The sequence below is a fragment of the Narcine bancroftii genome, chromosome 4 (assembly GCF_036971445.1).
Source record: "Narcine bancroftii isolate sNarBan1 chromosome 4, sNarBan1.hap1, whole genome shotgun sequence".
NCBI lineage: Eukaryota > Metazoa > Chordata > Chondrichthyes > Torpediniformes > Narcinidae > Narcine > Narcine bancroftii.
Window position 1 is genome coordinate 316,240,686 of NC_091472.1, and position 27,858 is coordinate 316,268,543.

The following is a 27,858-nucleotide window of genomic DNA, read 5'->3' on the forward strand; positions in this document are numbered from 1 at the left end:
AGTGGTGGGAGTTTGGAACGAGGTACCAGCTGAAGTGGTGAATGTAGGCTCAATTTTAACATTTAAGAAGAATTTAGACAGGTACATGGATGGGAGGGGGATGGAGGCTATGGACTGGGTGCAGGTCAGTGGGACTAGTCAGAAAAATAGTTTGGCACAGACTAGAAGGGTTAAAGGGGCTTGATTCTATGCTGTAACATTCTATGGTTCTTCACTACTGAGCCCTCAATGAGGAATGAAATGTGTTCTCCTGACTTCCTCCTGAAGTCCACAATCATCTCTTTGGTTTTGCTAATGTTGAGTATAAGGTTGTTGATGTGACACCACTCAACGAGCTGATCCATCTCCCTCCTGTACACTTCCTCATTGCCATTTGTGATTCTGTTCACATCTGTGGTGTCATCAGCAAATTTGTAGATAGCATTGGAATTGTGCCTGGCCACACAGTCATGGGTGTAGAGTGAGTAGAGCAGTGGGCTAAGCGCACATCTTTGAGGTGTTGACAGATAGTGATGAGGAGACGTTGTTTCCAATTCATACTGATTGTGGGCTTCTGATGAGGAAGTCAAGGATCCAGTTGCAGAGGCCCAAGGTATGGAACTTCTTGACCAGCACCGAGGGAATAATTGTGTTGAAAGGTTGAATTGTAGTTGACGAAGAGCAGTCATATGTACGAGCTGCTGTTCTCCAGGTTGTTTTGAACTGAGTGATATTGTGTCTCCTGTGGAATGATTGTGACGAATGGCAAATTCCAGTGGACATAAACCTTTACTTAACCTGTATTAATTCTGGCCATGACCAACCTCTCAAAGGATTTCATCACAGTAGATGAGAGAGCTTCTGGGAGATAGTAAGTGAGGCAGCTCACTCTGCTCTTCTTGGTCACTGCAATAACTGATGCCCTTTTGAAGCAGGATGGAACCTTTGACGGCAGCAATGAGAGGTTGAAAATGTCTGTTAACACTCCGGTTAGTTGGTTGGCACAGATTTTCAGTACCCTGTCAGGTATGAGCCTTGCGAAGGTTCACCCTCTTGAATGATGTTCTGACTTAACTGTTTAACAGGGGAGGGGGCCCATAAATTTTGAGGAGAGCACTAAGGGGGCCATAGACAAAAAAAGGTTGAGAATGGCTGCTCTAAATCTTTCCTATCCATTGCCTAATCAAATTCTTTTTTAAAAAGTCATAGTTGTACCCATCTCTACTATTTCCTTGGGCAGCTCCTTCCACATACCCACCACCCTCTGTGTGACAAACATGCCCCTCAGGTCCCCTTTAAATCTTTCCCCTCTCACCTTAGACCTATGCCATCTCCCCTACCCTGAAAAATAATGGTGGATTATCTATTTATCTATGTCCCTCCTAATTTTATAATCTCAACAAGGTCACCCTCGGACTTCTACGCTCCAGGGAAAACAATTCCAGCCTATCAGTATTTCTTATGAATCAAGCACTCCAGTCCTTGTCAATCTTTTCTACACCCTCATATTTTAAGCAGATCCCTCCTGCAGTATGGAACACTATATCCCAGATGCAGTCTCACCAACATCTTGTACAGCTGTAATATTACATTCAAGCTGTATCTGATGAAGGCAAGTGTATCTTCACCACCTTATCCAACTGTGCTGCCACTTTCAGGGAACGATGCCTTGGGCTCTCTATTCTACAAGTCCACGGGGGCCCTGTTATTCACTGTGCACGCCCTGCCCTAATTTAGGAAGCCACTTACTTGAAACTTTTTCTCAGTCACAAAATAGGCACAGAGCAGAGATCCAGCAAGCAGCCCGAGGCTAATGATCATGTTCTGCGTTTGGTTTAACACAGGGAGACTTGCAGTTGTTTTCCATTCTGCCACCTGAACAGAAGTAGAATCAGAATTAGACGCATTGTCATGAACATGTGCCATGAAATTTGTTGTTTTGCGGGAGGGGTATTGTGCATTACAGATGTAAAAATTGCTATAAATTACATTTCCCTAAGTACGCTATTTAAAAATAAATAATTAGTGCAAAAAAAAAGGCAGTGTCTGTGGTTCACTGTCCATTCAGAAATCTGATGGCAGAGTGGCAGAAGCTGTTTTTGTACCATTGGGTGCTTGTCTTAAGGCTCCTGTACCTCCTGCCTGATGGTAGCAGTGAAAAAATGGCATGGCTTGGGTGGTGAGGGTCCTTAAAGATAGAGGCTGCTTTCTTGAGACACCACCTTTTAAAGATGTCCTTAATGGAGTGAGAACTAACGCCCATGATGGTGCTGGCCGAGTTTACAACCTTCTGTACCCTAATCCTTTCCAGTGCATGGGCACCTCCATACCAGGCAGTGATGCAACCAGTCACGGTACTGTAGAAATTTGCGAGTATTTAGTGACATTCCAAATCTCCTCAGACTCCTAATGAAGTACAGCCACTGGTGAGCCATCTTTACAATCATGATAATATTGAAGGGTATGAGCAGCAGATTCAGGTCCACAATCCAGAATGAAGAATCAATCACATCAATTGATGTGATGCCAAAACTTGTATCTGGAATGATCGGGCACTTTAATTAAAAAAGAACAATTTGCTGGAGGAACTCGGTGCATCGAGCAGGATCAGTGGCAGAAATGGAAATGTCACTGTGTCTGGTCAAAACAGTTCACCAAGATTGGCACTTGAATTGTTTCCTTTATCCTTGATGAATCCATTGGTCTCACAGCTAACTTTAACTACTTTTTGTCCCGCTACATTCAATTCCTCAGCTTCTTATGTTCATCAAATCATCAGTTTTGCTTTTGCTACCTCTCAGACCATTCCTTATAATACAGATTTCTTTTTCCTCAATTGGAAACCAAATCATGTCATGAACTAAAATAAAGACTATTACATAGAAGGAACAGAGCTTTTGCCAAGATAGATTTGAAGATATGGCAATAGAATAATCTATAAGCTACACAGCTCCTCAAGCTGAATTCATAATTTCCCAAGATCATGCCTAATCCTATATCAAATCCCTTTCCACATCACTTGGTTCCATTCTTGTCCAAAGATCTATTTTGTTCAATGTTTGCACCCAGTCCTCTGGGTAGAAATTTCCAAACATTTCTAGCCTTCCAAGTTAAAACTTTTCATCTCTTCTCAGCCCTAAAAGACCAACCTCTTATCCTGAGGCTGTGCCACTGGTTTAAATTTGCCAGTCTAAGTATCCTTGAACACCTCCCCTTTAGATCCCTCAGAATATTTTGTGCAAATGACATTATTTCTTAGTCTTGAAAGCTCAAGTGAAGCAGAAGCAAAGCAGACCCTACCTACATGGTGCAAAGCAGACCCTACCTACATGAAGTAAAGCAGACCCTACTGACATGAAGTAAAGCAGACCCTACCAACATGAAACAAAGCAGACCCTATCTACATGAAGCAAAGCAGACCCTACCTACATGAAGTAAAGCAGATCCTACCGACATGAAGTAAAGCAGACCCTACCAACATGAAACAAAGCAGACCCTACCTACATGGTGCAAAGCAGACCCTACCTGCATGGTGCAAAGCAGATCCTACCTACATTTTTTTTTCTCCAAGATTAATAGGCTTTAATCGTTATAAACTTACAAGCATATCTTACATGCTGTTGGCCCGATTCCAAGGCAATACTGAGGGAGGGGATATGGCGGTACTGCCTTTATTAGGAATCCTGAAGGGGAGGAGTTACAGTATCAGGGGCGGGACAACCAGTATAATGCCTGTAATACAATGTCTGTGGCCAGTCTCCACTCAGCAACTTTCAATCAGTCTGAAGTGGTTTAACAGCCTTTTTTTTTTGGTCTGTTATGTGTTTCTACCAGTGTATTGCATGTATTTGCTGCATTAGTATTTGTGTCTTTCTGGTGAACTCTGAACAATATGTTCCTTTTCTCCATATGCTGGCCCGTTTTGTGTACTGACAGGTGACAAGTCATAACCATGGGTTGGAGCTTTTAGTCATAAATCCACACAGTTCCTTCTCAGAGGTGCCCCTCCCTCAGTTTGGACCTGATAGGAATGTGTATCTCTTTCCTCTTGCACATATTCTTGCATGGACTATGTGCCAGAATTGTGAGTTTGGATTCACACTGGAACTCCAGGCTTCAGGACTGGTCGGCTTTTTGCAGTCTTATCATGAGACTGTTTCTGTTTTACTTTCTTTTCCACTTTAGCCTGTTTGACCTTGTGTTGCTCCTTTAGGTGTCAACAGAGTTTCACGCATTGGAAGGTCAGTATTTCTGCGTCAAATAGTGGCGGCGGAGTCAATTGTATTATTTAAGAAAAGGTTGGACAGGTATATGGATGAGAAGAAGATGGAGGGTTATGGGCATTGTGCAGGGAGGTGGGACTAGAAAGGGGTGTTTGGTTCGGTGCGGACTAGAAGGGCCTAATGGCCTGTTTCCGTGCTGTAATTGTTATGTTATGTTATGCATTTGGGCAGGAGGAAGGCCATTCTCTAGCTGTGCACTTGTGTGAATCATTAAACTTCTGTAGAAATCCTCTGGTCCATCATGCGCTTTCTTCATGAGGCTCTTCACCACCTTGACAGAGCTCTCTGCTAGGCCATTACACTTTGGGTGATGTGGGCTTGATGTTATATATCAAAGCCTCCAAGTATTGGCAAAGAATTCAAATTCACTGCTTGAAAATTGTGGACCATTGTCAGATCCGACTTCACAAGGAACTCCACGCCTCGCAAACTCATTTTTCACGAAAGTGATGACTGCTTTGCTCGATGTTGACTGCGGTGTTGCTACTCCTAGGTAATTATAAAAATAGTCTGTTACTACTATATAACTTTTCCCATTACAGACGAATAAATCTACTCCAACTTTGAATAATGACCTGTCTGGTGTAGGCAGTTCTGCTTGCTGATTTGGTCTATAGGTAAGGCATATTTTACAAAAAGCAGTGATCTGGCTTATGTCTTGATTCATTCTTGGCCAGTACATCATCTCCCAAATACCTATTGGACAGTCATTTTTAGCTGCTGGCCATCCTTTCTGCATTGTTTCTTTGAGCTCATTCATTGATTCATCTGCCTCTGTTCCTTTCCTGATCTGCTCTGTTCTCTCCCAGGATACTGGAAATGAGGTGATAATCATATCAAAATAGGCCTGTATCTGCACATTAACCACTTGGTCACTCTTTTCTTTCTTGTCAACTGCTCGAGACAGTGCATCAGCTGCAAACATGTATTTTCATGGTATGTAGATCATTTTCATATCATTTCTGCAGCCTTATCAAAGCACGCAGTACTTTCATGGGACAGTCATTCATTAGTTTTTTTTGTTTTTTTTTCACAACATTTATTTATTCGTTCAACAAGGTTATTACATACAGTAAAAAAACATATTGTGAACAATAAAAAAAAATTTATCTAAAAAAGAAAAGAGAGAAAACAAAAAGAACACCCCCCCCCCCCTCCCTCTCAGCCTGCTCTCTTTAGGAGAGCCAAAAGAAAAAAAACTAAAATATATTTACTAAAATCTAATCAATGTAAATTTAAATGTAAATATTCTGAATATAAAGACCACTTATTAAGAAAAAAAGAAAAACATACGTGATTTTTTCCATTACCAAACAAGTTTTCATCTCATTATGCCATCTATTAATATCAATCACATTAATATTTTTCCATGTACTTCCTATACATTTTTTTTGCTATATCTCTTTTCTTTGGCTTGGCTTCGCGGACGAAGATTTATGGAGGGGGTAAATGTCCACATCAGCTGCAGGCTCGTTTGTGGCTGACAAGTCCGATGCGGGACAGGCAGACATGGTTGCAGCGGTTGCAGGGGAAAATTGGTTGGTTGGGGTTGGGTTTTTCCTCCTTTGCCTTTTGTCAGTGAGGTGGGCTCTGCGGTCTTCTTCAAAGGAGGTTGCTGCCCGCCAAACTGTGAGGCACCAAGATGCACGGTTTGAGGCGATATCAGCCCACTGGCGGTGGTCAATGGGGCAGGCACCAAGAGATTTCTTTAGGCAGTCCTTGTACCTTTTCTTTGGTGCACCTCCGTCACGGTGGCCAGTGGAGAGCTCGCCATATAACACGATCTTGGGAAGGCGATGGTCTTCCATTCTGGAGACGTGACCCACCCAGCGCAGCTGGATCTTCAGCAGCGTGGACTCGATGCTGTCGACCTCTGCCATCTCGAGTACTTCGACGTTAGGGATGAAAGCACTCCAATGAATGTTGAGGATGGAGCGGAGACAACGCTGGTGGAAGCGTTCTAGGAGCCGTAGGTGATGCCGGTAGAGGACCCATGATTCGGAGCCGAACAGGAGTGTGGGTATGACAACGGCTCTGTATATGCTTATCTTTGTGAGGTTTTTCAGTTGGTTGTTTTTCCAGACTCTTTTGTGTAGTCTTCCAAAGGCGCTATTTGCCTTGGCGAGTCTGTTGTCTATCTCATTGTCGATCCTTGCATCTGATGAAATGGTGCAGCCGAGATAGGTAAACTGGTTGACCGTTTTGAGTTTTGTGTGCCCGATGGAGATGTGGGGGGGCTGGTAGTCATGGTGGGGAGCTGGCTGATGGAGGACCTCAGTTTTCTTCAGGCTGACTTCCAGGCCAAACATTTTGGCAGTTTCCGCAAAACAGGACGTCAAGCGCTGAAGAGCTGGCTCTGAATGGGCAACTAAAGCGGCATCGTCTGCAAAGAGTAGTTCACGGACAAGTTTCTCTTGTGTCTTGGTGTGAGCTTGCAGGCGCCTCAGATTGAAGAGACTGCCATCCGTGCGGTACCGGATGTAAACAGCGTCTTCATTGTTGAGGTCTTTCATGGCTTGGTTCAGCATCATGCTGAAGAAGATTGAAAAGAGGGTTGGTGCGAGAACACAGCCTTGCTTCACGCCATTGTTAATGGAGAAGGGTTCAGAGAGCTCATTGCTGTATCTGACCCGACCTTGATGGTTTTCGTGCAGTTGGATAATCATGTTGAGGAACTTTGGGGGGCAACCGATGCGCTCTAGTATTTGCCAAAGCCCTTTCCTGCTCACGGTGTCGAAGGCTTTGGTGAGGTCAACAAAGGTGATGTAGAGTCCTTTGTTTTGTTTTCTGCACTTTTCTTGGAGCTGTCTGAGGGCAAAGACCATGTCAGTAGTTCCTCTGTTTGCGCGAAAGCCGCACTGTGATTCTGGGAGAATATTCTCGGCGACACTAGGTATTATTCTATTTAGGAGAATCCTAGCGAAGATTTTGCCTGCAATGGAGAGCAGCGTGATTCCCCCGTAGTTTGAGCAGTCTGATTTCTCGCCTTTGTTTTTGTACAGGGTGATGATGGTGGCATCACGAAGGTCCTGAGGCAGTTTTCCTTGGTCCCAACAAAGGGTCCCATCAAAGCTTGAAAAACTCATGCAGTTTGGCAAGCAGAGCTTTGCCGCCAGCCTTCCAGACCTCTGGGGGGATTCCATCCATACCTGCTGCTTTGCCACTTTTCAGTTGTTCGATTACCTTATATGTCTCATCCTGGGTGAGGACCTCATCCAGCTCTAGCCTTAGGGGCTGTTGAGGGAGCTGGAGCAGGGCGGAATCTTGGACTGAGCGGTTGGCACTGAAAAGAGATTGTAAGTGTTCTGACCATCGGTTGAGGATGGAAATCTTGTCGCTGAGGAGGACTTTGCCGTCTGAGCTGCGCAGCGGGCTTTGGACTTGGGGTGAGGGGCCGTACACAGCCTTTAGAGCCTCGTAGAAACCCCTGAAGTCGCCAATGTCCGCGCTGAGCTGGGTTCGTTTGGCAAGGCTAGTCCACCACTCATTTTGGATCTCCCGGAGTTTGCGCTGAAGATGGCTGCATGCGCGACGGAAGGCATGTTTCTTCTCTGGACAGGATGGCTTTGTAAGGTGAGCCTGGTGGGCAGCTCGCTTCTTTGCCAGCAGCTCCTGGATTTCCTGGCTGTTTTCGTCGAACTAGTCCTTGTTTTTCCTGGAGGAGAAGCCCAGTACCTCTTCAGTGGATTGCAGTATGGTAGTCTTCAACTGATCCCAGAGGGTTTCAGGGGACGGGTCCGTGAGGCGGATTGCATCGTCGAGCTTTGCTTTGAGGTTTGCCTGGAAGTTTCCTCTCGCTTCGTCTGACTGCAGGTTTCCAACATTGAACCTCTTTCTGGGGGCTTTACTGTTCCTGGGCTTTGGCTTGAAGTGAAGGTTGAGCTTGCAGCGAACCAGCCGGTGGTCAGTGTGGCAATCCGCGCTGGGCATGACCCTGGTGTGGAGCACATCTCGTTTGTCTCTTTCTCGCACCAGGATGTAGTCCAGGAGGTGCCAGTGTTTGGATCGGGGATGCATCCAGGTGGTCTTAAGGCTGTCCCTCTGCTGAAAAAGGGTGTTTGTAATGACGAGCCGCTGTTCTGCGCAGAGCTCCAACAGGAGGCGCCCATTGTCGTTGCACTTTCCGACGCCATGCTTGCCCAGGATTCCTGGCCAGGTTTCTGAGTCTTTGCCGACGCGACCGTTGAAGTCGCCAAGGATGGCAACCTTGTCGGCTGTAGGGGTACGTTGGATGAGGTTGCACAGGTCAGTGTAGAACTTGTCCTTTTCTGCTGGTTCCGCCTGGAGGGTTGGAGCATAGACACTGATGAGGGTGATGCAACGCTTGTTTTGAAGGGGGAGTCGCATGGACATGATTCGGTCCGAGTGGCCTGTCGGAAGGTTTTCGAGTTTGGAGGCAATGAAGTTCTTGACCACGAAGCCTACACCAGATAGGCGTCGTTCATCCGAAGGCTTGCCAGACCAGTAGAGTGTGTAGCCCGCGCCGCGTTCTTGGAGGCTGCCTACATCTGCCAGGCGGACTTCACTGAGAGCGGCTATGTCGATGTCAAGTCTGAGGAGTTCATGTGCAATGAGGGCAGACCGACGTTCAGGTCGGTGGCTGTCAGCCTTGTCTAGCATGGTTCTGATGTTCCAGCATGCTAGCTTGAGTTTGTGAGCATCTTTTGAGGGGGAGGACGTGGAGGGGGAGGACGTGGAGGGGGAGGACGTGGAGGGGGAGGACGTGGAGGGGGAGGACGTGGAGGGGGAGGACGTGGACCTGTCCTCAGGCCTGCGCAAAGGAGCTTTTAGGTGGAGTGCAGTGCGCGCAGTACTGGCCCCACCCTTTACACCCATGGTTCATGTGCCGTGGCCAAGCAATAAATATAAAGCTAAATATACAAAAGCAATCTGAAATTTATCTAATCCCAAATCTTTCAAAGGCTTCAACTTACCCAACAAAAATATTGCCGGGTCTAAAAGTATTTTAATCTCATACAAATGTTCCAAAAACAATTGAATTGCTTTCCAAAAAGAATGTATATGTATACATAACCAAACACCATGAAAAAAAGTTCCAATCGAATTATCACATCTAAAACAAGAGTCTGATTCACTAAAACTATTTTTTTTAAAACTTTTCAGGTGTTAAATACAATTGATGTAAAAAATTGTAATTAATCATTGCATAACGAACATTTATCAATCTAGTAACACTATCACGACAGATATCTAACCAGTCGTCCTCAGAAAAAATAAAATTAATATCCTTTTCCCTTTTAATCTTCGATCTATCCCATCCCTTTTTTTCCATACTTTCCTGTAATATTTGGTACATCAATGAAATATATCCCTTCTTTGGTACAATCACAAGATTCAAATTTAATCAATTTAGGTAAAGTCATATCTCTACCAAATATTTGTTTTACTAAAGATCGAAGTTGATAATAAACGAATAAAGAATTCTCATTAATACCAAAATCTTCCCTCATTTGATTAAAAGATAAAAATTTACCTTCTTTAAAACAATCCCCCAAATTTTTTATACCTTTAGATTTCCAATGTAATAAACATTGATTATGCATTGAAAAAGGAACAAGTTGATTATTATATAACGGAGCTAAAGTCAATAATTTACCCTTAGATCCTATCATTCTATATTTCCTCATCCATAACTTCATTAAATGCTTTAGTATGGGCACATTATATTGTTGTAATAAATTTAAATTCCACCGAAACAAAAATTGATGTGTTTCAAATACAAAAATATTCGCCATTTCAATTTTAGCCCAACTAGGGGGCCGTTCCAAATCCATTAAAAAACTAATAAATTTAAATTGAGCTGCCTCATAATAATTTTGAACATGAGGTAAACATAATCCTCATAATGCATATTTCCAAGTTAATTTATTCAAAGCTACTCTCGGAAATTTACCCTTCCATAAAAATTCCCTAACCAACTTATTTAAATTTCGGAAAAAATTCTTATTCTGCACTAGAGCACGATTCAGGTAAATCATAATATTCATTAATCTGTCGTATCACATCTCCAAACACTGTAGATAAATCATCATAAAATACCTTATAAAATTCAACCGAAAACCCATCATCACCAGGTGATTTTCCATTCGACATTTCCAACATAGCCAATTTAATTTCTAAATCAGTAAAAGGAGCCTCCAGCTCCAATATATCATCTTCTTCTAATACCGGTAATTTCAACATCGATAAAAAGGAATCAACCGATCCACTCTCCTGTTTTTCCTCAGAAGTATATAGTTTCTTATAAAATGAGTAAAACGTATCATTATTCTCACGAGGTTTGTAAGTAATAGTCGAATTTCGTCTGATTGCATTAATAACCCTTGATACCTGTTCTTTCTTTAACTGCCATGCAAGTACCTTACGTGCTTTCTCACCCCATTCATAATACTGTTGTTTAGATCTATTAATCAAGAATTCAAATTGATAAGATTGCAACGTATTGTATTTCAGTTTCAATCTAGACAACTCCATCTTCTGATTTTCTGTCACATCTCTCTGAAATTCCTTTTCTAATTCATCAATCTGTTTCTCTCATTCAAGGCACTCGGCCAAATAATTATTTTTAACCTTAGAGGTATAACTAATTATATGACCTCTCAAGTAAGCTTTCATAGCATCCCACAATATAAATTTACTCTGAATGGAATTAACATTCTCTTCCAAGAAGAGATTAATTTGTTTTTTAAAAAATTCAATAAATTCCACTTTTTTTAAACAACATCGTATTGAATCTCCAACGAGAAGCTGCACGAACTTTTTCAGAACTCTCATAAGTAAAATATCACAAGGAATTATCTGAAATTACCCAACTTTTATATTCTGCTTGCGATATTTTCCCATGTAAATGTGCCGATACTAAAAATAAAATCAATTCTAGAAAAGGATTCATGTCTAAATGAATAAAAAGAGAAATCCTTCTCTGTTGGGTTGAGACGTCGCCAAATGTCCACTAAATTAAGATCTTTCATCAAAGCTCAAATTGGATTGCCATTTTGGATTTTTTAACATTTTTTTGAAATTTATCTAATAAAGGTTCCAAAACAGAGTTGAAATCTCCTCCAACCAAAACATTTTTATTAGCTTGTCCCAGAAACAAAAATGCATCCGAAATAAATGCTTCATTGTCCACATTTGGTGCAAAAATGTTAAGTAAAGTCCAAAATTCATAAAAAATCTTACAATTCAATTTAAGAATACGTCTTGCATTCATTTCCATTGATTGGAATTCAAAAGATAAATTTTTATGTTTTAAAATTGCTACTCCCTTAGCTTTAGAGTTAAATGAAGAAAAAAAAACATGACCAACCCAGTCCCTCTTCAATTTCATACTTTCTTTTTCATTCAAATGTGTCTCTTGTAAAAAAGCAGTATCAATTTTCATTTTTTTGATTGGGTTGTTTAATCCCTGAACATTAAAAGTAGTAAATTTCAAATTTGACATATCTAATACAATTACTAAATATCAAAAATATTCACAAAATTAATAATAACAAAGAAATTTTTTTAAAATATATATAGGACCCCCAAATTAAAATATATAGGCCCTCCAAATAAAATTCGTTAATAAGAAGAAAAAATTCCCCCACCAAAAAAACTACCAAAAGGTAGTAACTCCCTAAAAAAACTGGGTGTGGATTACCCACTAGTGACTGATGACTAACAAAGAAATTAGTGCAATCCTTTCCTCCCCAGCCAGCCAATAAAAAATATTAACTTATTACAAAAAAAATTTTCAGCCTTGAGATTCCAGTCCAGATGGTGAACTCATTTCAAGAGTAGATGAACTCTTTCCATTCCCATTCTTTCCATTTCTGCCATTTTTCCCCATTTCCAAGACTATCAGATTTTCTTTTAGGAGATAATGGTGAACTTCTTCTTTGTCCTCTGACATCTGGTAGTGAATTAGCAAAAACCATTGCTTCATGTTCATTCTCAAAGAATTGAGACTGATAGTTTCCATAAAACACTTTCAACACAGCAGGGTTACGAAAAGCAAATTTATAACTTTTACGCCATAAAACGTCTTTAACTGGATTAAATTCACGTCGACATCTGATCACATCTTGACTCAAATCAGGATAGAAGAAAACTCTACTATTCTGAACCATCATTGGAGCTTGCCTTTGTCTTGCATTTTGAACTGCAAGTCGAAGAATTGTCTCTCTGTCCAAACAGTTCAAACAGCAAACTATCACAGCTTTTGGAGGTTGACCAGGTAGGGGTGTTCTTCTTAAAGCTCTATGTCCTCTTTCCAATACCAATCCATCAGGAAAAGACTCTTCCCCTAACATCTGGGGAATCCAATTTTAAAAAACTTTGATAGGATCTTGACCTTCTGGGAAACCCACAATTTTCACTTTAATTCTTCTGCTTTGATTTTCCGAATAGTCAATGTTTTTTGTTAATTCTCTTTCTTGAGCTCCTAAATCTTTAACTGATTTTCCCACCTTTATTATTGTTTCTGTATTGGATTGTACCTGTTGTTTACATTCAGAAAAGGAAGCTTCAAATTTTTTTAAGTTTTCCCAATTTTCTTTAGCTTCTGCCCTAACCACAGTTAAGTCTGAACTCATATCAGTATTCATTTGAACCAGCTGATTCAATTGACCAGTAATGATATCCAAATAAGAAGCAATACCTTCAAACATCGTGTAAACAGGTTGAGATGCAATTTTGAATGCAGAATCCGGTTCTACAATTTGTAACTCACTTTCTTCCAGCTCTTCTTCCACTTCCTGTATAGTGGTAGAGTAAGGTAAATCCTCTTCTGATTGTACTTCAAAAGGCAGCATTCTAATCGTTTTGCTGTGAGTTTGGACATCCAACGACAACCCCCCGACTTCCTCAGGGGGTCGTCGCTGTCCTCCCCCCGCAGACCATTTTAAAATAAAATTACGGAATTCTTCCTCCGTAATTAGCAGTGCTACTCAAACCCCCAGTCGCTATAGACTGCGTGTCTAACGTCACAACTCTCTTCCTTCGTGCTCCCATCTCTTCCAACAGGGTTATTCTTTGTGGCAAGCCTCCAGGCTCGTGCCCAACTTCTTAGGAGCGCGCCCCTTCTTCCACAAAACAGGTCGAACCAGCGCCATCTTGAGACTGGTGAGTGGCTGTTACTTTAACTTTTGTCCCCACCGGCGATCGCTGAAGCTCGGGGATCGCTGAAATCAAATCCGAGGCTGTTTCAGGTCGTTTAGGCCCCAAATCTTCCGCACTTCGAAACTGTATTTTCTTTTGTAACTGAGACTTTAGTTTTTTTTTACATTAGTAGCCATAATGGCTCACCAAAATATCAAACTAAAAATTAAAAATAAAGGGTTAAAAAACACGTACTTAAAAGTCTGACCAGAGAGGGCAGGGATTACACGTCTAGTCTCTACGCCATCTCACCATGCCCCCCCCAGACCCTACCACAATGAAGCAAAGCAGACCCTACCTACGTGAGTAAAGCAGACCCTACCTATATGGCACAAAGCAGAACCCACCTACATGATGGGTGCAATGCAATTCTCTATACAATCAGCTGATGTAAATGCAGACCTGAGTGCTAGAATCTTGTGGCACGACATTAAATTTAAATCTGAGGAGGCAAACCATTATGCAGATTTACCATGATTCGGATGTGAACTTCTTACCTGATATTTCAGTATGGCATCATTGAAACGGTTCACCTCGTAACTCTCAGCATTGTAATATTTCACCTGGAGAAAAAGGCGGATGTTCAGTTTTGAATTAGAATGGAAGCATGTTTGATAAACAGGACACTTAGGTCCACACCAATAAACAAGGATTCAAATGCATTTGGCAGGTGCAGTCAGGTGAACTGCCAAAATATCTTTCAGCACTCTAAAGAGTAAAGAGGTGAGAGGAAATATTACCTTAGATTCATGCAGTAACTTATTCCACTATGGTAAAGTGCCAACTTTCAAATAATGTTAAATTAAAAATTTTAAATTAGATTTAAAGCCCAGGCCCTTTCAGCCCACAAGCCCATACCACCTAATTACACCCAATTCATCTACATTTTTGAACAGTGGGGGGAAACCGGAGCACTTGGGGAAAATCCATGCAGACATGGGGAGAACGTACAAACTCCTTACAGACAGCGCTAGATTCGAACCTCGGCCGCGAACCATGATGCTCCAAATAGCCAACAATAAAGGCATTTGTCCAATTGGCATGAACCTATGCAAACATTGATTATCCCCTCCAAAGCAATCCTTCATCTCACTGTCCACTTTACCAGCTTCTCAATGCTAGAAGTGTAACAACTTAAGAAAATAAATGTTACCGTTTCAAAGTTGAGCAAAGAATCAACGGCTTTGGATTTTGCTTCGTTGTCCCTGGTGTTCATTTCTCTCCTGTACTTTGTTCTCCATTCAGTTATCAGAATGGTTGTGGCTGCAGTCCAAAGGAAGAGCAACAGTGTGACTCATGATGCAGTTTAATAGATTCTGAAATCCCATAGTCAGTACATTGGTTACAGTTAATGGAAATAAAAATAGCCATCTAAACCAGCTACCATTTATAGCAGGACAAAACACTCCTAACAACTGCATATTATCCCCCTCAGAATTTTAAATACTCTATCAAATCTTCCCTCATTCTTCTTTCTACACTCCAGGGAAACTCCTGTTTAACCTTTCCCTGTAACTCAGTTCCTGAAGTTCAGGCAACATCTTCTCTGCACTCTTTCAATCTTATTGATATCTTTCCTGTAGTTAAGTGACCAAAACTGCACACAATCCTCCAAATCTGGCCTCACCAATATCTTATACATTGGAGCTGTTGTGTCACTCGGTGTTGAAAGGTTATGGGTAGGAAGTAGGAAACGTTTAGTTTGTTGTGTACATTTGTATAGGTCGGCTCAACATTGTGATCTATGCATTCTTCTGACCTAGTCTATTTATTGATTAGGTGTTGGGTAAGCACTCATTCAAATGAGACACTGAAGTAAATACTTTTGAAGATGAGGGAAGTTCATCCTGAAGTCTTGGCTGAGAAATATCAAAAGTTTTGACCAAGATCCAATAATTTGCCTTTCCACACTAGGTTTGTATCAAGAAAGAATATTGAGCTGCCTAATTTAAGGGGGATGTGCCTGCAAGAAGTGATGGCAACAGAGCAACTTTAGTTTGCATCTTAACAGAACTGCATTGCTTTGATGTAAAGTAGTTCAAACAAATCAGGAGAGCCTAAACACATGGGGCTATTATTTTCAGTAATGGGAAGGGTGTTTTAACAGGTATATGACTGAATAGAAAACGGGAAAATGTTTTGTAGATGAGCCAATTCTAGAGGCCATTAGTTAATACATTCAATGGAAATTAGAGAGAATGTTTTAATTAAAAATGTTCATTTCATTTCATTTAGACAAACAGCACAGGCCCTTCTGACCCACAAGTCTGTTCTGCTCAAATACCAAAATTAACCTACAATCTCCATGACTTTTGGAAGGTAGGAGGAAACCAGAGCATGCAGCGGAAACTCATGTAACACAGGGAGAATGTACACAGCGCCAAATTTGAACCGGGTCACTGGCGCTGTAGCAGCGTTGCACTAACCACCATACTAACCATGCCACTCTTATTCACAGAGTAAATAAACCTTTACAAATAAACTAAATAACCAGAAACAAGAGAAAGGAACAAGAGCGCAGCCAGACAGGCTGATAATGAAGTCTTGTTTTAATTTGAACTATGACAATATAAGTAAAAGGTAAATTGAGAGATAATTTAGAAAATATTTCTTAAAACAATCATTAAAGCAGCTGGAGCATTAATGGGGATCATAAAAGCTCTCACTGGTGGCTGAGAAGATGCATTTCCTCAGTTGTAACTCAGTTAAAGTGCCCACAACTTTCAAGATAACAATAATCCTTTTCTATTCATTATTGTGCTACAGTAACAGAAAATAGTCATACCTAAGGTACACAGGGTGTGAATATTTAGAATCTTTGGAATTTATTCTCTTTTTAATTTAATATTACACTATTATTAGTTGGCTTCTTTATAATCTGTTCAGCTGCAGCAAGTAAACATTTTAATGCCTATGTAAATTGTACAATATATATGACAATAAAGTCACCATGAGCATACACGAAGGAGGTCCCAATATCATTAGGAGGAAGAGAATCCCCCAACATCAGTTCATACGCACATGACTAGTAAGACATCAATACAACCAGAGGGAACTGGGCCACTGATGCCAAGATCAGCACAGGACCTTGAAGTCCATTTCTCCTAATACTCATTGCTGGATATGAAAATGGACAGGCACTGCCTTCTTTGGGACCTGGACTATCACATTTCATTACCAAAGATATCTGTAGCCCTAAAACATGGTATTAAGCTAAATCCAATTGGACAAAAATAACGGGAAATTTATATGAAGTTGTCATCTGAGACACACTTTTAAGGCCCTCTTATCAGAGTTGGAGCACTTTTCTGCCATCGCTTTAGGAGTGCTTGATTCTTATATCAAGTCAGGAGGTTGATATAAATGGAATTTATAATTTAACAGTATTGAAATATTTAATGGAATTATGGAGTAAGAAGAATTAAATTATAGGTACTGAAGGTAAAATTTTGGCTAAAACTACTTTGTATCAGAATGAACTTTTTTTCTTTTTCATTAAATAATCAGCTTTTGAAAATGTGTATTAAGTTGGTAGAGGATTGTTATGAAGCCGGGTATTTCATTTCGTTTCAAAGAATGAGTGAGAAATACAGAATTTCTTCAAATACCCTGTTTACTTATTATCAGGTTAGAGCCTTACTCTTAGATAATTTTGGGTGTACGTTACGGTTGCCTAGGCAGTCTAAATTTGAAAGTTTACTTACTGAAGGGGGTAGGAAGGGATTTATATCTGGGATGCATGCTCTATTACAGCATAAAATGCTTAAGCTAGATATTTATAAATCCAGGTTCAGATGGGAAAAGGATTTGTCTATTTCCCAGGATGATTGGATGACTGTATGTGAGGAGAGTATAACTAAATTAGTGAATGTAAGATATAGATTGGTTCATTATAATTTTATACATCAGTTATATTTAACTCCTGAGAAGTTAAGGAAATATAAGTTTATTTCTTCTGATTTATGTTTTAGGTGTCGTATGCAAGATGGTTCTTTTTTGCATTCTACTTGGTTCTGTGAGTCAGTGAAACCTTTTTGGAATAGAATTAAGGAAATTTTAGAAGCTTTATTTAAATTCAAAATTTTGCTTGACCCCATGGTATTTTTATTGGGTTATATTTAAAAATTGAGTTTGGAATCAAAATCAGACAAGTTTTGAGATTGGCATTAGCTGTGGCAAGAAAATGTTTGGCAATTACTTGGAAAAATGAGATTGATTTAAATATTCAGCGGTGGTATTTGGAAACGAGGTCTTGTATTCTGTTGGAAAAGATAACATATAATTTATATAATAATAATTCTTTTTTGTTGTTAAAGTTGGAAGCCTGTCTATGAGATGTATGGGTTTGAATCTGTAATAGTTTTTTTTCCCCACGGTTGTTGGGGTTGCACCGAGCCATGGCCATAGTTAATGATTGTTATGGGAGTTGATCTCTTCTTCTATTTTCCATTCTTTCCTTTTTTCTTTGGGGGTAGTTTCGAGGGGGTTTGGGAAGGGTGGGGGCACTAATAGGGGGATAAATATTATGTATCTATTTGTATTTTGACTCTTGATCGTATGATTTATTTTGATCAATAAATAGAATTTTTTAAAAAGTCAGGAGGTGGAACAGTGCTTCTTCACTTAGTATTTCCATCTTGCAGGATGAGGAAAATATACCATCCATCTCAAGAAAGAATGAAAAATTGAAAAGCCTTCGGATTCCAGAAATATGACAAAGACTAAAAATTCTTGAATCACTCAGTATGTCAGGCAGCATCTGTGGATGGTGGTTTGAATGCATCTACAGGCAACATGGTTAGCGCGGCGCTTTTACAGCGCCAATGACAAGCGAGTTTGAATCCTGCGTTGTCTGTAAGGAATTTATACGTTCTCACCGTGTTTGTGTGAGTTTCAACTGGAGGCTTCAGTTTCCTTCCACCCTTCAAAACATATTGGGGGTGTAGGTTAATTGGGTGCCATTGGGTTTAAATGGCCAGAAGCCTCTACTGTGCTTTAAATAAATCAATAGAAATTACAGTTTATTAACTGCTTCTCAGTACATGCGACAATAAATAATCCAATTCAAGAAACTGAAGTTGAAAGTGTTGGACAGCAAAGCTGGCATACAGCAGGACTGAACTCTTTAGATGTGCCAAACTTTATGGAAGTTGGCAATTTAAAGGACGGGAGAAAGTAACATAGAAGTGAAATCAACTGACAACAAACAGGTGCTCCCATGTTTTGGCAGAAAATCAGCTGAGACAGGAATGGGAAAAATAGATTGTACGTGTTTATGTTCTATTTGCATGCCTGACAATGATCCACTTCCAGAAACCCAAAGTACAAACCATGCATTGCGCCATTGATGACCAAGAAGGCAGAGATGAAATGGAGAGAAAATTCTTTCTTGCTCACTAGTTTAAAAAAAAAACGGAGCTAAAGCTCCACATTCAAGCTTGCAGCCAGCAGGTGAAGATATTTATTGTTTATTGTCACATGTGCCGCGATGCGTGCTACCATGGCAAGTTCATCTACATTTGGAGTGTGGATTTCCTGTTCGGAAGCCACCACACCTGTCAATCAAGGTCAAGACCACCTGTGCTGAGCACTCCCCTTGCAAATGGCCTTTTCAAAAGATCATACAGGTCACTACTAGCTCTGTTCATCACCTGGGCAAGGTTGCAGACCAGCAGTTGGGTATGAAGCCCGACATGTGGAGGTGCCAGGTCATTTTTCCACAAGGAATGAACCCAAACTCCACTCCAGATCACAAGCCAGAGCCAACACTGGAGAACCAAGATCAAGGTGTGTGCCAATAACAAGTGCGGGGCTTTGTGGTGCACATTGATAAATCATCATCGTAAGTGCTTCCTTTTCCTTATTTAATGTTGGTGCCGTACCTGCATTAGGTCGAGAAGTGGTGGGTACGGTGTTTAAATTTTCCTCTACTGTATATCTCTGTCGAGTGTGGCTTATACTTATAGCTTGTTTACTTACATCCAATGCAATTGCTTTCTGTACTTTGTGAGAGTGTGTGAGTGAGTGAGATTCCCAGTGGCAAATTTCCCTCGTGGGCAAATAAAGACCATCATATTTGAACTATGCCTAGACTCTATGCTTTTCGGACACGTCAAACCTGTTCCTCACACAACAGTTGACCCGACACAAATAAAAAGTGTTACCATAAAAACAAAAGTGCAGGGTATAGTATTGAAGATTACAGGACACCATCTCATAACAAAACATGAAAGTCTGCAGACACCATGGTTGAAGTAACTACATGATGTTGGAAAAACTGAGCAGATCAAATAGTGTCCTATATGTAGCAAAGATAAAGATACATACCCAATGTTTCGGGCTTGAGCCCTTCACCAAGATATGAACAAAATGTAGGCAGGATACATAACCAACGCTTCAGGCTTCGTCAAGGCATGAAGGCCACTATGTTATAACCACAGAAGGTCCATTTGAGAGTTTGATAAGAACAGGAAAACCTGTCCGTGCATGGTTTTCAAACTTGAAAGGTGGGGTGGGGAAGAAGGTTGATACAATTTTATCATAAACCCTCAAATGCACTTAAATTCTTCTGGGCTTGACTGAGATCAAAACTGTTACTGCTTTGTCCTGTGAGCAGATAGGTAGAACTAAATATATTGTCTTTCCACTCTAATAATTCTTAAGTTCCTACAGTTAACAGAAGCCAAGTCATTCACTCCTTCACTTCTCATTTGCTTCTATAAACAAGGCAGCTAAGTGTCACCTTTAATGTTTTTGCAATGGCTCTCCTGACAAAATCAGCTCTTTGATATCAAACAGTACAAACACAGGAAAGTGTGGCTGGGCTCAGCCCCCTCAATTACTTACTATGGGGAAGGAGTCTCATTCTCTGGTTTCAGTTCCCTGTCAATAAGAGATGAAATGGTTCTCTTTCATGTATTCCAAATCTCAGACATTAAAGGCAAACAGCTGGCCTTTCTAACAAAGACAGAGATGTTCGATTACATGGAAAAGCCCTAGAGGTTCCTTTGTAACAGGCTCTCCGCAAAGAACACAGGATTTAATTATCATCAGAAAGCATTTTTCCGCTCTGAAGAGTGACTTAGTGATGCAAGATGATACCGGTTTAAACGCTGGAGATTCCAATGTGCTGCAGACAGACAATCAAATACAAATCAATCCAGCATCACATGCCCTTAATGGAACAGAACAGTCACCATCAACAAACTCTTAAAGTGGAACAGCCCTCTTCTTCCACTTTGGTATCTCGAATTACTCAAAACATTCATTTCCTTCTCCACAGGCACTCTGGTTCCCCACACTCTTCCTCCTATTCCTCCATGTCCTCCTAGAGTACATCTTTCTCAGCCTTCTGCCTCCTCTTATTACTGCCTAGCTTCTTTTTTTAATCTCTTTCTCCCCCCCCCACTCCTTTCCCACCTTTCACCTGCCAATCCATGCTTCTCTCATCTCCCCCCCCCCCCACAACCCCTCCCTCTTTTATTTGGGCTTCTGCCCTTTTCTTCCTATTCTTGATGAAGGGTTACAGGCCAAAATGTTGACTATCTATCGCCTTCCATGGATGCTGCCCGATCTGCTGAGTTCCTCCAGCATCTTCCATGTTGTCCAACTAGTGACATCAAGCTCACTGGCCGGCAATTGCCTGGCCTCTTCTTGCAGCCCTTTATGTTATGGCACATCATTAACCACCCTCCAGTCTCTGGCACTTCACCCGAGGCCAGACATGATGCAACTATTTCAGCAAAAGTCTCTGGAGTTTCTTCCCTCGCTTCCCACAGGGTGAGAGGATGCAGTTCATCAGGCCTGAGGGATCTGTTCACTTTAATATGGTGCAAGGGTGCTGAGACCTCCTCCAGATAGCTCTAATATGGTTCAGCACCTCACCACCTGTTTCCACCAATTCCTTTGCTTCCATGATCTCTTCCACATTAAAGACTGATGAGGTATTCATTCAAAATCCCACCCATCTCCTGTGGCTCCACTCCAAAAAAATGGCCATGATGAACTTTAATGGGACTAAATTTTCTGCATACCCATCATTTTACTCTTCATATTCTGCCCTCTAGCTCCATCTTGTGTCCTCTTTCCACCCTCCTGATTTCCCTCAGTGCACTCTTCCACTTCCTACACTCAAAATGTTTGCTTGACATGGACACTTTAAATCTGACACCAGCCTCCTTTTTCCAAACCAGAGCCTCAATACTCCCCCATCATCCAGGGTTCCTTAACGACCAGCCTTGACCTTCACCTGAACAGGAACATGCAGTGCTAATACACCTTCAAAAACACCCCACTTTTCCTCTTGTAAACATCCTCTCCCAACCTAACTGCATGCTTAGCATAGCACGACACTGTTACACCGCCAGTGATCAGAACCAGGGTGTGGGCTTTACCCGGGGGACTCCACTTTCCTCCCACCATTCAAAAATGTACTAGGGTTGTACATCAGTTGGGTGTAATTGGGTGGCATGGGCTCGTGGGCCGAAAGGACTGTAAACCTGCAAATTCTTGCCTAATTACTCCATGATCGTCCTTGCCCCAATTCAGAGCCTTAACTTGTAGATCATTCCCATCTTTTCCCATAACTATTTTAAAATGATTAGTTATGGTCACTGGACCCAAAGTTACTTTAGTCACAGCGACATCCAGCCGAGAAACAGGACCTTCAACGCACCATGTCCATGGTAACTTTACTGCTGAATCAGTTTTCGCCACATTAGATCTGTACTCTTCATAGATGTCAAGCAACCTCTGATTAAAAATATCAACCCTAAAATCCCCTTTAAACTTCTGTCCTCTCATATTAAAACTAAGCCCTTTAGTTTTTGATACCCCTGCCCTCTCTATGCCTCTCATAATCTTAAATACTTTTTATCTATTTGTGACCTTTTAAACAACTGGCACCAGTTAATACTCAAATAGTACCAAAGAATAATTTATGGACGAGATACTTACTCAAGTAGAGCACCATGCAAACAAAGACGATAAGTCCAAACCAGGCATTAAAATTTGTACTGAAGTAAATGATGGCAATGACGATATCTGCAATCGTTGGTAAGATGCTAAAAATAATGTAGCTGGAAAATAAGGTTTATTTGTTAAATGCAACAAAATTACAATCATTGCAGAAAAGATTCACATCAAGCTGGACAAAGGACATGCAGTAGATGTTACGTATTTGGATTTTCAAAAGGTCTTTGATAAGAAACCACACATGAGGCGACTTCACAAAATGAGAGCCCATGGAATTGCAGGAAAGACACTTGCATGGGTAGAGAATTGGTTGATCAGCAGGAAGCAGGATCCTATTTTAGTTGGCTACTGGTTACCAGAAGTGCATTGCAGGCATCAGTGATGGGGTCACTTCTTTTTATGTTGTACACATACACAATCCTTTATCCGGACAGCTAGAATCAGAAAGGTCCAAAAACCTGCATTTTTTCCTGCTGCTAGTAGAGAGGAGGGAGGGAGAGAGAGAGAGAGCAGCATGACTCGGGTGGGTGAGGGAAGAGAGAGACAGCAGCATGACTTGGGTGGGCGGGGGAGAGAGAGACGGCAGCACGACTGGAAAGGGGTAGATACGGCAGCACAATTCAGGTGGGTCAGCTGGCTTTTGTTGTGAAATCCGGAAAAATCCCCCAAGGGTTCGGGATAAAGGATTGTGTACCTGTATATTAATGGATTGGATTGTGGAATAAATGGCTATGTGGCTAAATTTGCAGACGATACAAAGATAGGTGGGTACTGAGGAGGAAATGGAGAGGCAATGTTGGCCTTCATATCTAGAGAAATAGGATACAAGAGCAGGGATGTGATGTTGAGGCTTTATAAGGCACTGGTGAGGCCTCCCTTGGAGTACAGGATACAGTTTTGGGCTCCTTATTTAAGGCAGGATGTGCAGCACTGGAGAGGGTTCAGATAAGATTTACAAGAATGATTCCTGGAAAGAAAGAATTAGCATATGAAGAATGTTTGACAGCTCTTGGACTGGACTCCTTGGAGTTCAGAAGAACGAGGGGGTAACCTCAGAAGCATTTTGAATGTTGAAAGGCCTGGACAGAGTAGATGTGGCTAAGTTGTTTCCCAAAGTAGGGGAATCAAGGACAAGAGGGAAAACTGAAGGGCACCCATTTAAAACAGAAATTTCTCTAGGCAGAGAGTGGTGAATCTCTGGAATTTGATAACACGGGCAGCAGTAGAGGCCAGGTCGTTGGGTATATATAAGGCAGAAATTGATTGGTATCTGAATAGTCAGGGTATCAAAGTTATGGGATGAAGGAAGGGGGGTGAGGCTGAGTGGGAGAATGGATCAGCTCATGATGGAATGGCAGGGCAGACTCAGCAGGCGAAATGGCCTACTTCTGCTCCTATATCTAATGGTCTAATTTTACTGGGATTGGTTGGCTTGAATTATAAGGGAGAGGATTTTTCTCCCTGGAGCATTGGAGACGAAGGGGAGCTTATACAGGTTTTCTAAAGTCAGATGTCAGAACTTGGTCAATAACATCAGGCATAAATCTTGACTTGAATTATGACAATTGTTGAAGATTGGGCTCTCTATCTTAAATACCTCAGTAAGGTATTAATACTGTTGGTGCCACGGTCCACACTACGAAGGACTTCCCCAGTCTTCCTGCCCAGGTGCCAGCGAAGTGAAAGAGAATGAAGGTGAGCAAATAGTCCAACTTGAACCTGTCGGCTGGTGTATTGCTGGACTTTAATCCACATGAAGGACCGTATGTTGTTCACAAACCCTGATGCACCTAAACAGAAATAAATGGCAGTTACGCACAAACGACAACAAACTCATCCATCTGGTATTTATGTATCTGGATTTCTCTTGCAGCCAGCAAAATTTCTCAGTATATTAACAGTGAATTTTATTTTAAGAGTGATGCAATGTGAAAAGATATTCTTAGTTTATACACAGGGCAGTGCTTTTGGAGGCCAATTAGCAGTAATATATTCCCAAAACTAGGTCACTGTCTTCTTTCTTCTTCTTTGGCTTGGCTTCGCGGACGAAGATTTAACCATATATAACCATACTTGTGATGTCCTCTGGGTATGCTGCAATGGAGTCGTGCACAATACTTTTGTCGGAAGACTTAAATTTGCAACCCAAACCACTTCCAAGGGTCATACATGATAAACATTAATCAGGAAAATATACAAATGCTTTCTCCCCCACATCTGCGCCCTCTCCCAAAAAAAAGCTAATTGTTCAGACCTGATTCTCCAAGTTGAAAACACTTTCTATTCCAAGTCAGGAATGCAGAAAGCTGCAGGAAGTAGCAGACCAAGATGAGGCAATCATGGGGGCACCAACCTCTCGTCCATTGCAGGCATCAGGGTGATGCACTGCTTCAAGAAGGACCAACATCATGCAGGATATCCAGCACCCTGGTCACTATCACTTCTTGCTACTCCCTTCAGGGAAAACCAGAGGTGTACGATCCAATAATCTTTGGGAGATCAGAGATGGAGAGGGTGAGCAAATTTAAGTTCTTGGGAGTCACCATCTAGAGGATTTCTCCTGGAGCCAACACACTAATGGCATCGTAAAGAAAGCACGTTAGCACCTCTCTTTCCTAAAGAGTTTGCAGAGGTTTGATATGACATCAGAAACACTGGCAATTTTCTACACGTGTGGTGGAAAGTGCACTGACCAGCTGCATCGTGGTCTGGTATAGGGACACCAATACCTCTAAGCATAAAGCCCTCAAAAAAGTAGTGGACATAGCCAGGGCATCACAGGCAAAATCTTCCCCACCATCGAGAGAATCTGTAGGGAAGGTTGCCTTTGGAGAGCAGCAATAATTATCCAGGATCCACATCACCTAGCACACGCTCGGTTCTCGCTGCTGCCATCAGGAAAGTGGTAACAGGTGCCACAAGTTTTGCACCACAGGTTCAGGAACAGCTGCTAACCCTCCACCATCAGACTCCTCAACAATAAACTCCATCAGGGACTCATTTAAGGACTCTTGCACTCTATTGATTTTTTAATTCTCTTTATATTGGATAGTTTGTTACATTTGTTATCTGTTTAGAGTTCTTTATTTGTTTACATGTATATGTTGTGTACAGTTTTTTTGCATTACCAATAAGTGGTCATTCTTTCTCGCCCTCAGAAAAAAAGGAATCTCAGGATTGTATGTGATATGTGTGTTCTCTGACAATAAATCTGAAATCTAAATTTAAAATACAGACATCTGAAGCTGACACCTCCAGGTTCAAGAACAGTTTATTTCCCCAACAGTGACGAGTCTTTTGAACTTCCTTGTACCACCATAAGCACACACTACTTCAAGATCTGTCTGTACTATTATTATAATTTCACATTATTTTTTGCTCCAACTACAACTGAGAATATCCAGCTATCCTTTGATATTTGTTATCTTTTGTTTCTCTTGTGTATTAATTGAATTGATACTGTACCTACTGTTTGTTAGTGTATTTTACATACCCGTGTAGTTGCAGCACGAATTTCAGTACATCTGCACATTTTACACATGCATGTGGCAACAAACTCTTACCATTGTAATGGAAACTCATTTCTTCCCTGCCCACCTCATTACCACCACACTTCCAGTTAATGTACAAATATCTACCTCTATCCAGGGCAAAATCTCAAAAGATTCTTATAATGCATTGTATCTGTACCAGCTCTTTAGCTGCAGTTAATTTCAGACTCCACTCCCATTATAGTTGCTCAGTACTCAATCTGTGCATTCTCACAGCGCCCCACCATCTAAAGTGTAAATGTATAAAAATTACTTGGATGAAAATGTAGATCTTGGGTTAGTAAGCGTACAGATGACAAGGACTGGTGGAATTATTGACAGCAAAAGGGCTTTCAAAGGAGGTATAGAATCAAAGAATACCACGCCACGAAATGCTCTTCACTCCATCTATCCATCCCAAACTATCATCTGCCTCATCCCTCTGACTTGCACTTGGACCATATAGCTTCATACCCCTCCCATCCACTTACCTGGGCAAATTTTTCTTAAATGTCAAAATCAAACCCGTATTCACTACCTCAGCTGGCAGCTTGTTCCATACTCCCACAACTCTCTGCCTGAAATGGGATACAAATCAGTTACGGAAATGGCAGAGAAATAGCGGATGGAATTTAACCCAGACAAAAGCGGGGAGTTGCAGTTTTGGAAGACAAATGTCAGAGGAAAGCATCGACATGCCAAGAGGGATCCAGAAAATGGCTACTCAGTAGATAGAGTGGTAAAGAAGGCACATGGTATCCTTGCCTTTATTGGTTAGTGCTTCGAGTACAAGTCCAGTTGCATCTATGCAAAACTTGGGTTAGGCCATACTCGGATTATTGTACGTAATTCTAGTCTCCTTATTACAGGAAGGATGTGGAGGCTTTGGAAAGGGTACAGAAGAGATTTACCAGAATGTTGTCTGGATTAGACAAAACTATGAGAGGTGTAGATATGATAAACAGTCAGAATTTATTTCCAAGGGTAAAAATGTCAATTACTGGAACATGCATTTAAGTGAGAGGAGAAAAGTTTAAAGGAGACAAGCAGGGGCAATTTTTTTTTTAAAGCACAGAGTGTCAGGTACCTGGAATGCGCTGCCAGAGGAGATAGTGCAATTCGATCCTATAGTAATGGTTGAGAATTTTGGATTGGCACTTGATAGAATGGAGGGGTAGGGATTTAACTGAGAAACAGCTTCTTCCCATGGACAGTGATGAACAACCGATGAACTGATCATATGAACCCTCCATTACTTAGCAATAATATATTTTTTAATACTTGTACACAAGTACTGTGCATATGCATTGTTTGTCTGTATGTGTGTTATGTCAGTGTGCTTGCATGCTTTTGCACTGGGGACTGGAGAACACTGTGTGGACAGGTTGCACTTGTACAATCAGAATCAGAATTTATTTTCATGAACAAGATCGCAAGTTAAAGGAACAGAAGCAGGCCACTGGGCCCATTGAGTCTGTTCCATGACTCTACACTAAGCTAAATTATACTCACAGCCTTTTCCCCATATCCCTTGATACCCTTACTAATGAGATACTTATCCATTTCCTGTTTAAACACTCCCAGTAATTGGGCTTCCACTGCTTTGTGGAGCAGTAAGTTCCACAGATCCACGACCCTCTGACTAAAGAAGTTATTTCTCTTCTCTGTTTTAATTGGATAACTTCTAATTTTAAGACTATGACCCCTTGTCCTTGATTCACCCACCAAGGAAAGCATCTTATCTGCATTCACTCTATCAAAACCTTTCAATTTTCAAAATGTCTCTCTATGAGATCTGCTCTCATTCTCTTATACTCCAACAAATACAACCCAAGAGCTGCTAAACGCTCCTCAAACGTTAGCCCTTGCATTCCAGGAATCATCCTAGTAAATCTCCTCTGCACCCTCTCCAACAACATCACATCCTTTCT

General features: G+C 41.2%; 1 protein-coding gene across 4 annotated transcripts in view; it reads right to left on the reverse strand.

The window, feature by feature from the left end:
* The window catches only part of LOC138762296 (ATP-binding cassette sub-family B member 6-like), a 220,139-nt gene that overhangs the window by 106,901 nt on the left and 85,380 nt on the right, over positions 1-27,858 (reverse strand). For all 4 annotated transcript variants that reach the window (XM_069936030.1, XM_069936028.1, XM_069936027.1 and 1 more), the window contains 5 exons: positions 23,995-24,187; positions 22,380-22,501; positions 14,578-14,687; positions 13,922-13,987; positions 1,729-1,854 (listed from right to left, as the gene is read on the reverse strand). In XM_069936030.1, coding sequence (XP_069792131.1) covers positions 1,729-1,854; positions 13,922-13,987; positions 14,578-14,687; positions 22,380-22,501; positions 23,995-24,187 — 617 coding nt within the window. The remainder of the gene's footprint in view (positions 1-1,728; positions 1,855-13,921; positions 13,988-14,577; positions 14,688-22,379; positions 22,502-23,994; positions 24,188-27,858) is intronic.